This window comes from Leopardus geoffroyi, chromosome B3 (assembly GCF_018350155.1).
Source record: "Leopardus geoffroyi isolate Oge1 chromosome B3, O.geoffroyi_Oge1_pat1.0, whole genome shotgun sequence".
Taxonomy (NCBI): Eukaryota; Metazoa; Chordata; class Mammalia; order Carnivora; family Felidae; genus Leopardus; species Leopardus geoffroyi.
Genome location: NC_059337.1, coordinates 28,006,707 through 28,020,471, shown reverse-complemented (window position 1 = coordinate 28,020,471; position 13,765 = coordinate 28,006,707). Strand labels below are relative to the sequence as shown.

Here is a 13,765-nt window from a genome sequence, read left to right as displayed (position 1 = left end):
CCAATGGAATAGAATAGAGACTCCAGAATTGGATCCACAAAAGTATGGCTAACTAATCTTTGACAAAGCAGGGAAGAACATCCAATCAAAAAAAGACAGTCTCTTTAACAAATGGTGCTGGGAGAACTGGACAGCAACATGCCGAAGAATGAAACCAGACCACTTTCTTACACCATTCTCAAAAATAAACTCAAAATAGATGAAGGACCTGAATGTGAGACAGGAAACCATCAAAACCCTAGAGGAGAAAGCAGGAAAATACCTCTCTGACCTCAGCCACAGCAATTTCTTACTTGACACATCTCCAAAGGCAAGGGAATTAAAAGCAAATATGAACTATTGGGACCTCATGAAGATAAAAAGCTTCTGCACTGCAAAGGAAACAATCAACAAAACTAAAAGGCAACTGACGGAATGGGAAAAGATATTTGCAAAGGACATATTGGACAAAGGGCTAGTATCCAAAATCTGTAAAGAACTCACTAAACTCCACATCCAGAAAACAAATAATCCAGTGAAGAAATGGGCAGAAAACATGAAGAGACACTTTTCTGAAGAAGACATCCAGATGGCCAACAGGCACATGAAAAGATGCTCAATGTCACTCCTCATCAGGGAAATGCAAATCAAAACCACACTCAGATACCGCCTCACGCCAGTCAGAGTAGCTAAAAGGAACAAATCAGGAGACTATAGATGCTGGCGAGGATGTGGAGAAACGGGAACCCTCTTGCACTGTTGGTGGGAATGCAAACTGGTGCAGCTGCTCTGGAAAACAGTGTGGAGGTTCCTCAAAAAATTAAAAATAGATCTACCCTATGACCCAGAAACAGCACTGCTAGGAATTTACCCATGGGATACAGGAGTGCTGATGCGTAGGGGCACTTGTATCCCAATGTTTATAGCAGCACTTTCAATAATAGCCAAATTATGGAAAGAGCCTAAATGTCCATCAACTGATGAATGGATAAAGAATTTGTGGTTTATATACACAATGGAATACCACTTGGCAATGAGAAAGAATGAAATCTGGCCTTTTGTAGCAACATGGATGGAACTGGAGAGTGTGATGCTAAGTGAAATAAGTCATACAGAAAGACAGATACCGTATGTTTTCACTCTTTTGTGGATCCTGAGAAACTTAACAGAAGACCATGGGGGAAGGAAAGGAAAAAAATAAAGGGAGGGAAGCAAACCATAAGACTCTTAAAAACTGAGAATAAACTGAGGGTTGATGGGGGGTGGGAGGGAGGGGAAAGTGGTATGGGCATTGAGGAGGGCACCTGTTGGGATGAGCACTGGGTGTTGTATGGAAAGCAGGTTGACAATAAATTTCATATATATATATATATATAAAAAAGAACTTTAAAGGGTAGTCCCTGTTTGATAAGGTACTTCCTGACATCAGGGACAAAGCATTAATGGAACCCATCCAGAAAAAGGGTTCTTGTCCTGCCCTTCTTGTTGGACAACCAGAAGACTGACTGGCAGCTGGTGTTTATATTTGCGTTTCAAGACTTGGGTATTAGCAGTTTTATAGATAAGGGCAGTCCTGATCATAAGCCTGACTGTATTTGTCTTTCCCTGCCTGCCTTAAATCCTGGTGCTCATTTCTCTTCCTTAATAATAAATGCTGTTTGTGGTATTTTCTTTTTTTCCAGAATAGAGCACTTGCATCTGCATTAAAAACGTGTTCAGGCAGATTTTCTTTCTCTTCAGTGACACTCTGAATGGCATCTGGAAACTTGTATGCTTCCTCTTGGTTAGCAGAAGCTGCTTCTCCTGTTATCTTGATGTTTTTTAAGCTAATCTTCTTTCTAAAATTCCCAAACTGTCATTTACTGGCATTAAATTCTCCAGATGTTGATCTTTACCTTCTTTTTGGTTTAAGTTGTCATATAATGACTTCGCTTTTTCTCAAATCACTTTAATGTCTCTATAGGTATGCCTTTCTATAGCAATCCTGCACCCATATAAAAGCTGCCTTTTTAGTACTAGATAAAAGGTATTTCCCATAAAGTGCAATGTTTTTGTGTTTGCTAGTAGTGTAGCTGCTGTGTCAGCTTTATGAATTTCCTTTTCTTTTTTTCACATTGGTTTTTATACTTGATTCATTTATCTTGAAATGGCAGGCAACCACAGCTGCTGACCTCAACCTATGGTCCATATCAAACAGTTCAACCTTTTCTAGTAATGTCATGACTTTTCTCTGCTTCTTGGGAGCACTTCCAGCATCATAAGTGGCACTATTTATGGGTCCCATGGTGTTATTCAAGGTTTACGGTATTGCACTAAACACAATGAAAATATGCAAGAGAACTACTAGAGATCACTTTTTACTGCAGTATGCAATTTAGTAGAGAGATGAACTGCTCATGTGGAGATGATTAGCATCTTTTTGGCATTTTAAGTGGATATTAGGAACACTTGAGCTCACTGCAGTAGCAACAGGAGGTGGTTATGAAATTATTACAGTAGACATTACAGTAAGTCTGTACTGTTGTTAATTTTATGCTGTTATGATTTAATACTGAATCTTTAGATTTGTTTACATTTCTTTTGACTGTGAATGGCACCATGTAGGGACTGTATTTTTGTGTGTAAGTGTTGATAAATTTTAACTTTATAATAGATTTGTGTATATTTTATAGTAATAAATGATAAAATAAACTAGTAGCTACATACATTTTATGCATTCATGACAAACCTAACATTAATTTTTTCATATTTGAAATTTGAATATTAATTGAGATTTTTCCTATTTGTGATTTGTCTGTAAGTTTTAAAAAAAAATTGTTACGGGGCGCCTGGGCGGCTTGGTCGGTTAGGCGTCCGACTTCAGCTCAGGTCATGATCTCACGGTTCGTGAGTTCGAGCCCTGCGTCGGGCTCTGTGCTGACAGCTCAGAGCCTGGAGCCTGTTTCAGATTCTGTGTCTCCCTCTCTCTCTGCTCCTCCCCAGTTCATGCTCTGTCTCTCTCTGTCTCAAAAATAAATAAAAGTTAAAAAAAAAATTGTTGCAAATCTCCATAAAATTTTCCAATATATTTATTGAAAAAAATGTGGGTATAAGTGGACCCGTGTAGTTTAAAACTGTGTTCTGTAAGGGTCAACTGTAATTAGTTTATTTTTCCCTGAAATATTCCAATAAATATATTACCTTTCATGAGTCATATATGCTATGCAGTTTTCTTCCTTCCTTTCTTTTCCTTTCCTTTCCTTTCCTTTCCTTTCCTTTCCTTTCCTTTCCTTTCTTTCTTTTCTTTTCTTTTCTTTTTTTCTTTTCTTTGAGAGAGTGAGAGCATGAGTGGAGGAGGGAAGAAGAAGAGGGAGAGAGAGAATCTTAAGCAGGCTTCATGCCCAGTGCAAAGCCTCGTGCAGGGCTCAAGCTCATGATGGTGATATCATGACCTGAGCCGAAATGATGAGTTAGACACTGGGGCACCTGGGTGGGTCAGTCGGTTAAGCATCCTAGGTCATGATTTCACAGTTCGTGGGTTCAAGCCCCATGTGGGGCTCTGTGCTGACAGCTCAGAGCCTAGTGCCTGCTTCGGATTCTGTGTCTCCCTCTCTCTCTGCTCCTCCCCCATTCATGCTCTCTCTCTGTCTCTCAAAAATAAATAAAAGTTAAAAAAAAAATTAAGAGTCAGATGTTTAACTGGCTGAGCCACCCAGGTGCCCCTATGCTGGGCAATTTTATTGAAACATGTATATTTTGAATTTGGTTATACAGCGTGAATATAATGGATAAATTTTTTCTCTGTAGGAAATATGCTGCTAAGTACTGATTTTATAATTTTATGTTAAAAACTTTTATATAGTGTTTCAGAGAGGCAGCATACCATGGTGGCTAAGAATGGTCTGTCTCATATGCTGTAATCCTTTGGGTCACCTTGCACAAATTCTCTGTGCCTCAGTTTCCTCCTCCTTAAAATACATGTACAATACTACCTCTTGATGGTGACTGAGAGGTACTTAATAGGTGTAAGGTGCTTAAAACCATTTTGGCACATACTAAGTATTCAAGTGTTATATATTATTGTTACCATTCACTTTATCATCTTTATAACAAACTATGAGCAAGATATTGAGAGGCTGGGTATTTTCTTCTTGTTTTCTAGATGTGAATGAATTGAAGGAATGTCTTTCTGTGTTGGTTAAAGAGCAGCAAGCTCTGGCCATCCAGTCAGCCACTACCACCCTTTCAGCCCTGAGACTCAAGCAGAGGCTGGTCATCTTGGAACGATATTTCATTGCCTTGAATAGAACTGTTTTTCAAGAGAATGTCAAAGTTAAGTGGAAAAGCAGCAGTATTTCTTTGCCTCCTGTGGACAAAAAAAGGTAATAATATAATGAAGAAGGAATCCTGATACCAGCTAAATATAAAATGCAGGCTGTTTGGTTGAGGAAGTTTAAGTACAAGTTTCAATATAGTCCCTTCCATTCTTGCTTTCCCTTTTTATATGTTTCATATAATCTGGAGAATGGCTTTGCTAATTTGCTGAGAGTAACAGACTATGCTTCTTAATCTGTGCCATTATTTAATTTATTTATTTAAAAAATTTTTTTTAATGTTTATTTGTTTTGAGAGAGAGAGAGACAGAGCATGAGCGGGGGAGGAGCAGAGAGAGAGGGAGACGCAGAACTTGAAGCAGGCTCCAGGCTCTGGGCTGTCAGCACAGAGGCCAATGAGTGGCTTGAACTTGTGAACTGTGAGATCATGACCTGAACCAAAGTTGGGCATTTAACCGGCTGAGCCACCCAGGAGCCCCTGTGCCATTATTTTAAAATGCTTTTCTGTCAGTAACTGTGGAAGCCAGTGAAGGTGTAGATAAGCATATCTAGATTTTTGAAAATGGGGCCTGAACATTATATTGTTTTTGTTTTGTTTTATTTTGCTTTTGGATAGGGAATACTCAGATCATAATATTTAGTGCCTAGCTAGTTTAGATGCTTCAGTTTTTTCTTCCTAATGTGATTTTCTTATTCTTTTACTCTTCAAATTTTTTTTAAAAAAAAAAAAGAGAGGGAGAGAGAGAGAGTGAGCACAAGCAGGGAGGGGCAGAGAGAGGGGGAGACCCAGAATCTGAAGCAGGCTCCAGGCTCTGAGCTGTCACCACAGAACCCGACGCAGGGCTCCAACTTGTGAAACACGAGATCATGACCTGAGCCAAAGTCGGTTGCTTAACTGACTGAACCACCCAGGTGCCCCATCTTATTCTTTTATTATAAGAGATGTTTCAGATATATGATTTTTAATATACTGGTGTACATCAGCAGATCGTTCTCAGATGTAACTAGAATGCTTAAGGCTTGTGTAGAGTTTTCTTTTCCCAAAATGTAGCTTTCTACCACAGTTTTGTTCTCAGAAGCATCGACTAAAAGATTTCCAGATTTAACTCATATTTTATGTAGTAAAAAGAATTGGTTTTATTTGATTGTAATACTGATTTTTATTCCCTAGAGAGCACATGGAATGTACAGGGGCAGAAAGAAGCAGGGGGGAAACCTTATTTTGCTACCAAGAGACAAGAATTGCTAAATGTATCATGTTTCATGTATTTTTCCTTTTAAATCTAGTTGAAACCACATTACATGTCCTATATTTGATAGTAGTTTTAAGATAAATTAAACCAAGTGACAGAGGAGGATTCCTGCCCATGTGATGATAACCAGCAGCACAGTTCTTTCTTTCTTGGCTGGAGAGTGAGTGGTCTTTGTAGTGATCATTGATCAGGAAGGCGTTCTGCATATGGGGATGATAGATTCTAAGCCTTTTAAGTGTTCCTGTGTGTTTGTTGAATGAAAATGAATTCTCTAAGATGCAGAAGTGTCTTAGATCCCAACTGATTTTTCTTTGTGCTTTTTCCTTTGTGGTGACAGAAGAGTTGGTGGGTTAATTGAAATCTGTCTTTCACTGAAGCAAGCAAATTCATAAAATTAAAAAAAATACATATTTTGAGATAATTATGGGTTCACATGGAGTTGTAAGAAATCGTACAGATTCCTTATACCCTTCATCTACTTCCCCCCAGTGGTAGCCACTTGCAAAACTGCGGTATACTATCACAATGAGGATATTGACTTTGATACAGTTTACTTCTCTTACTCATATTTCCTCAATTTTACATGTTTTCAACTCAGTTTTTTACATGTTCTCAGTGCATGCATGTGTCCATTGTGTTTCCGTACAATTTTATCACAGGTTTGGATTTCTCTCACTATTGCCACAGTTAGAGTACAGGACAAGGAGCCTTTTTATAGCCACACTCACCTCCTTTTCCCTCCCCTTTGCCTTATCCTCTTTCAGCCACTAATGTGTTCTTCATGTCTATTATGTAACCTTGGCTTTTTTTCAATCAGGGTTACCTCCTTGAGATTCTTTCAAGTAATTGTATGTATCATCATTGCATAGTAAAATTCTGTGACATGGATGTGTCTCATTTGGTTTAACCATCCAGTGAAGGACATAAGTTATTTACAGTTTTTGAGTTTTATGAATTAAAGCTGCTGTGAATATTTGTGGACAGGTTTTTGTGTGAACCTCAGTTTCATTTTTTTTGAATAAATGCCCTGGAGTTCAATTGTTGGGTCTTAGGTTTAGGTTTGTAGGTCATTGCTGCGCTCTTTCCAAAATAGCTGTGTAATTGTATAGTCTCATCAACTATGTATGAATGATTTAGTTTCTCCATAGCCTTGTCAGCGTTTGAATTTGTTGCTGCTTTGTTTTAGCCAGTCTGTTAGATGTGTCATGATATCTTCTAAATTTTTGTAAATTTCCTCATTTCTCAATTTACTGAATAGTGGTGGATTTCACCTTTTTTTGTGGAATTAGCAATGGGTTGGATTGTTGACTGGTGTGGATGGGAGTGGGTCTAAGCTATTTGCTTTTTTTTTCCTTGAGTATCTGTAAAATAGTGACTTATTGAAGATTTAGCAGTTCTTAAACTGTGCAGATTGAGGGCTGTTGGGCACTTTCTCAGGGGCCATTATGATTACCTGAGGGGAGCCCCAGTTTCATGCTTTTCCTGGAGCAGTTTTCTCCCAGAGGGAGAATAGACTTAGCATGTGTACTTCCCGTTTTAAAGACCACGTGTATTATTATACATATGTATCTTGTAATATTTATATTTCTCATTCAGAAATAAAGTTTAAATCTCCTTAATCCTGTCTCCTAGGCACCCAGTCCCCTCATTAGAGGCAGCCACTAATTACAGTTTCTTGTGTCTCCTCATGAGCTTCCCTCATAGAGCTCAGGATTCACAGAATGTGCATACTAGCTGCCTCTCTGGGATCCACACGTTCTTCACTGCTAATTTTACTTGACATTGTATCTTGGGAAGGTCATTCCATATCATTACCTATTTTTCATAGCATTTCCCCCTGATTGTGAAAGAATATTATAGTAAGTTTGAAAAATATAATACATAGTAGAAATATTGAGCCGTATAAAGTTGCATGATTGAGTTTATATTGTACACTTTTTTTGTATTCTAGTTTTTTTTTTTTTTTAGAATATCATGGTATACTATTTGTATAACTTTAAAAAATATGCATATCTTGTTAAATTTACATCCAGAAGTAGTAAAAAGCTTAAAAAAGACATGTGAGAATGATAAGCACTAAATTCAGGAGAGGATAAACTCAGCAAGATGAGGGTGAAAGAGAATAGGACAGGTACATGGAGTCTCTACTCCTGGTCAGCACATAGACCTAAAAGGGGCCAAAGCAAATACAGATTCCATAGCCCTAGGTGCAGTCCCGGGAATTTGTCGTATTGTTCTCTCAACACCCTCACCTGCCTTTTCTTTGCTACATGAGCTTTAATCTCTCCATTTATGTATTTATATGTTTATTTTCTGTTTACCATGTGTGTCTCCCTGACTAATAATATCAGCTCTCTGAGATTATTTTGTGAGAATTTCTGCAAGTCATTTAAAATTCTCTGTAAATGCCTTTTTTTTTCTTCCTTAAAGAGGGAACTTCCTTTACAAAGGACATTTGGTAAAAGTTTTTAAATATGAAACTAAAAGTCACTTGTGATCCTGCTGTCTAAAGAAATTCAGTGATCACATTTTGGTACAAATCCTTCCATATTATTTATTTTATTTTAGTATTTGCACAGTCCTCTGACCAGTTATCACAACTCCCATGTGTGTTGTCCGCAGTTCCCGACCCACAGGCAAAGGAGTGGAAGGACTTGCGAGAGTCGGATCCCGAGCAGCTCTCTCCTTTGCCTTTGCCTTTTTACGCAGGGCGTGGCGATCAGGTATGTGGGCCCAGAGTGTCGTTCGGTTTCCTCACCACATCAGGAGACTTGGGTTCTCTTCTCAGTTCTGCCACCACATGCCCTTGGGCTGATCCCATATAGTCTGTGTGCCTCATTTTTCTTGTTTGTAGAATGAGAGGCTTCAGTCTATTTGACTTTTCAGGTCTGTTCTTTAAAAAAAAAAAAAAAAATAAGAAAAAGTGTGTATGTGTTTATATCGCAGGTAAACCACTGTTAGTACATCAGTGCTGATTTATTTTCTAGGAGAACAAGAAGTTAGAATTGCTCATGAGAGAGTCATAACATAAAGAACTGACTTTGGGGCACCTGTATTAAGTTTTAATCTCTTGAGTTCTTGGAGTATCTCATTGAGAGGAAAGTGAGGGATTGAAAATGTGACAGTGGTATCTTCTCATACAGAGGGGTTGGAGGACCATCTGGGAGAGTGGGGAGGGCTTTACTTGTCAGTGCTGCCTGAGGAGTGGATGGCCTCCTCTGATGCATGTGTGCCCAGGTGAAGATGCGGATCTATGCAGCGAGCTATTGCAGGAGTCCCTGGATGCCCTGAGAGCCCTGCCTGAGGCCTCGCTCTTTGATGAGAGCACAGTGTCCTCTGTGTGGCTGGAGGTGGTAGAGAGAGCAGCCAAGTTCCTTAGATCCGTCGTGACAGGGTGAGTTCTTTCTTTTCACATCTTAACTCTGAATGGTTCTAACATGTTTCAGTCTTGTCTCACCTTCTCTTTAGAGCAGGTTTGTGTGTATGTCTCCAGCCTGCCCTCAGCTCTGTTATTCTGGATCTTGGTTTTCAGCTTTTCAAATGTTTGCTTTTGATATTCTGATTAGACCCTGGAAGCTATCATATTGAATCAGATGGAAAAATGAAAAATATTTTTGTAATGTATTTTTTTTCAGGTATTTATGATATGGGTATCAGTCATTCATTAAGTGAGCATCTGTTGGGTGCCTTTCAGTGAGAATATGGATGCTACCATTCTGAGTGATGGGTGTTGTCTTAATAGACAACATGGTACTAAACAGCTACTCAAGATCAAAATGTTTAAACCTTAATCTATTCTTTTTAGTGTAAAAAATTTTTGAATGTGAATCATTTTCTATAAGGAAAACCCTGAACTCTGGTCTTGGGTGTTATATATTTTTGTTAACTTTAAATTTTTAGGTTTTTTTTTTTTTTATTAAAAATTTTTTTTTTCCAACGTTTATTTTATTTTTTTTGGGACAGAGAGAGACAGAGCATGAACGGGGGAGGGGCAGAGAGAGAGAGGGAGACACAGAATCAGAAACAGGCTCCAGGCTCTGAGCCATCAGCCCAGAGCCCGACGCGGGGCTCGAACTCACGGACCGCGAGATCGTGACCTGGCTGAAGTCGGGCGCTTAACCGACTGCGCCACCCAGGCGCCCCAAATTTTTAGGTTTTTAAAAAGAAAAAGTATATATACTTAATACGTAATTCAACGCCAAAGACATAATTAGAGGAGAAGTGAGTCTTTTCTCATTTGCTTTGTCAAAAGAGGTCACTGCTCTGCCCCTTCCGATGTGCAAGGGGACCTGTGGTCTCTGTGCTAACAGACTGTGAGTTTGGCTCCCCAGAGAGCTGATATAGGCATTGTGACAAGGTTTTGGGCTGGGGGCCCTGAAAATAGGCTTTGAATTACAGTTGATCCTTGAACAATGTAGGGGGTAGAGGTGCCAGCCATTCACGCAGTTAAAAATCCACATATAACATTTTACTTCCCCAAACTAAACTAATAGCATGTTGACTAGAAGCCTGACCGATAACATAAACAGTGGATCAATGCATATTTTATGTTGTAAGTATTATTTACTGTATTTTTATAATAATACCCTTTTCTTAAATTTTTTGGTATTTCTAAGCTACATGGTTCATCTGTGAGTTTTTTCAAATTGTTGCAAATCTCCAAAAAATTTTCCAATATCTGTATTGAAAAAAAATCTGCATATAAGTGAATTTGTGCAGTTCAAACTCGTGTTGTTCAGGGTTCAACTGTAATTTCAAATATTCAGCTATAATGTTGATGTCAGAAAGCCCTCAGTTCTCCATCTTGGGTTCAGAAGAATTGTCATTTATTATTGGGGAAAAGTTAAAATATTTATTTGATAAAAGATAAAAATAAGCATAGACATTTTGTGTAGAGTCTCAGGTGCTTTTAGAAGTTGATTTTTCTCCATTTTCATAGAGGGATGTTGATACTCTAATAGCCTTAGATTTCACTGAAAGTGGAAACATATCTAAACATGTTTCTACTCATGATTTGAATAATGATATAAATAATTTTATGCTGTGGAAACTGGAATATGTGTTTTCTAATGTAGTCATCTTTTGTATCTGAAGTCTTTTAATAAAAACATATCTTTTTAAGTTAATTGTATACTTTATTTTTTATTAAAATTTTTTTAATGTCTATTTATATTTAAGAGAGAGAGAGACTGCATGAGTGGGGGAGGGCAGAGGGAGACAGAGACAGAAGCTGAAGCAGGCTCCAGGCTCTGAGCTGTCAGCACAGACCCTGATGCGGGGTTTGAACTCACAAGCCAGGAGATCATGACCTGAGCTGAAGTCAGATGCTTAACTCAGGCACCTCGTTAATTGTATACTTTAAAACATCTGATTAAATTTGAGTAGTAAGTCTCAGAAACTTGATTCTAAATATTAAAAATATACATGCTGTCTTTAAGTTCTCATGTTACTTTGTTCTTGCATCCACTGCTGTCATTTCAGAGATGTTCATGGAACACCTGGTACCAAAGGGCCAGGAAGCATCCCCCTGCAGGACCAGCACCTGGCCCTGGCCATTCTGTTAGAGCTGGCTGTGCAGAGAGGCACACTGAGGTAAAGGGTGCTGCAGGCTGGGAGCATTTCATGGAACACCTCTGTATCTGAACATCTGTTTCACTTTATGGCATTTCATTGAATCATTTGTGTTTATAAAAATGTGTGGTGTTCTATAATCAAAGAACCATATCCCAGGACTTTCTCTTCTTTCAAGCCTGGGTACACTTAGGTTTTCTTCACTTCCCTTTTTTTTTTTTTTTTTAAAGTTTGTTTATTTATTTTTTTAGAGAGCAAGCAGGGGAAGGGTATAGAGAGAGAGGGGGAGAGAGAATTTCAAGCAAGCTCTGCACCGTTAGTCTAGAGCCCGATGTAGTGCTCAAACCCATAAATTGTGAGATCGTAACCTGAGCCAAAAATCAGGAGTTGGCACCTTAACTGACTGAGCCACCCAGGTGCTCCTCTTCACTTCATGTTTTATGTTCAACTTTTGTAGTCTAAGACCTGTTCCTTTTTTTTTCTTTTTAATTTTCTTCAAATGATTTTTATTCCATTAGTTTAAGGTCCTAGAAATTCTCTTTAGAAAGTGCTGTTTGAACTTCTTAACTGGTTTTATATTTCTTATCCTCAGAAGGTGGATATGTTGTGCTAAAATCTTGGCATTGATTAAGTGATTTTACTGCCAAGAATTGTTTTCATGGCGTTATTTTAGTTTCCTTTTCAATCTAAAGTATTTTTTCTATTTTATTTAGCTCTCTGCTTTTATTTTTGACAGTCCATGGCAATAAAAGCTAATATGTTTTTACTAGATAATAAAGATATTTTCTCTTTCAGCCAAATGTTATCTGCCATCCTGTTGTTGCTTCAATTGTGGGACAGTGGGACGCAGGAAACTGACAATGAGCGGTCTGCTCAGGGTACCAGTGCTCCTCTTCTCCCTTTACTGCAAAGGTTCCAGAGTATCATCTGCAGTAAAGATGCCCCTCATACAGAAGGTGACGCTCACGTAAGTACCATAAAAAAATTCTGCCTTTAAGTAGCTTTCTTAATTCAGTTATCCTAAAAGAGTTAGACTTTTATAAACAAAACCAGAGTGCATGTCTGTGGCAGTAGTTGTCGCTAGGGGAAAGTGTGTATTTGGTGATGACAATAGTGAGTCAGATGTAGGACAGGTGTGGGATATCATGGGGTGAGTTTCATTCGATGCAGTGGAATATCACTTGAGCATATGGCATCTGTTTGTGTGTGTTCTGGATTGTGTATACTTAGTAGGGAGAATGTATTTCTTGACATGTATCAACTTGTACTTTTAGAGAGATTCCTCTACTGCTTTTTGACCATGTAGTTTTCTTTCTGCTGGATTAGAGCCATTTAGCCCTTTGTGTTTGTGGGTTTATTATTACCTGTGTGTTCCCAGTAACCAGTCATGTTGTGCTTTGGCTGTGATGGAGAGTGAGTTTAAGATGCTGTGGAAGATATAAAGAAGGCATGCTCACTTCCATGAAAGAGTTAGTAGAGGCATGAAAATGGGTAAAAATTCTGACAATATTTCAAGAACAAAGTGAGAGAGTCAAGCAGGTCCTTATGGGCACTTGCAGTAATAACATGGGGAGGCGGCACAAGTTGCTGAAGCTGAGCTGGTGTGGGATGGAGTGTGTGTTCGGTTCTGAGGATGTGCTCCACCATGAGGTCGTGTAGTTGCCTAGTGGTTAATGTTTATTTGTTTTGACCTGCCTTGAGAAGTCTGGTAGTCCTCTTCCATGTTACTCCATATACTGTTTATGGAGAAGACAGTTCAACGAGCACCAGCTGTACTGCAACACAGAGCTAAGTCTGACATACCCACTTTTAAATACATATTATAAAAAGAGCATTGAAAATAGTGGCTTACTTTTTGGCCCTTTCTTTGTGCAGGGCACTGCATGGAGTGTGTCACCTAAGTCATCACTGTGTTTGTCCTAGGAAAACAAGGCTGGTAGCAGAGGAGGGCCTGTCTGGGTCCTGGGTCTGAACCCCTGGGACTGCTTCTTTTTAGAAGTACAAGTTTGATCTTGTAGGTCTTTTTTTGGGGGGGAAGACAGCCATTCCATTATAAAGTTAATTTTCTATCACTTGGCAGTCTTTAATTATAATAAGGCTTTCTGCCTTTAGAAGAATTAGATTTGGGGTGCTTGAGTGACTCAGTTGGTTAAGTGTCCTGACTCTTTTTTTTTTTTAATTTTTTTTTTTTCAACGTTTATTTATTTTTGGGACAGAGAGAGACAGAGCATGAACGGGGGAGGGGCAGAGAGAGAGGGAGACACAGAATCAGAAACAGGCTCCAGGCTCTGAGCCATCAGCCCAGAGCCTGACGCGGGGCTCGAACTCACGGACCGCGAGATCGTGACCTGGCTGATGTCGGACGCTTAACCGACTGCGCCACCCAGGCGCCCCATGTGTCCTGACTCTTGATTTTGGCTCAGGTCATGATCTCACAGTTCATGGGATTGAGCCCTGTTTCGGGCTCTGCGCTGACAGCTGAGGCCTGCTTGGGATTCTCTCTCTCTCTCTCTCTCTCTCTCTCTCTCTCTCCCTCTCCCCTCCCTCCCACTTTCTCCCCCTCACCCTCTCCCTCTGCCCTTCTTTCCCTCTCATTCTCTCTTTTTCTCAAAATAAATAAATAAACAATTTTTAAAAAAGAAGAATTAG

General features: G+C 39.1%; 1 protein-coding gene across 7 annotated transcripts in view; it reads left to right on the top strand.

The window, feature by feature from the left end:
- The window catches only part of HERC2 (HECT and RLD domain containing E3 ubiquitin protein ligase 2), a 273,658-nt gene that overhangs the window by 55,811 nt on the left and 204,082 nt on the right, over positions 1-13,765 (top strand). For all 7 annotated transcript variants that reach the window (XM_045448942.1, XM_045448938.1, XM_045448941.1 and 4 more), the window contains 5 exons: positions 4,121-4,340; positions 8,168-8,268; positions 8,783-8,939; positions 11,027-11,137; positions 11,912-12,083. In XM_045448942.1, the coding sequence (XP_045304898.1) occupies positions 4,121-4,340; positions 8,168-8,268; positions 8,783-8,939; positions 11,027-11,137; positions 11,912-12,083 (761 nt within the window). The remainder of the gene's footprint in view (positions 1-4,120; positions 4,341-8,167; positions 8,269-8,782; positions 8,940-11,026; positions 11,138-11,911; positions 12,084-13,765) is intronic.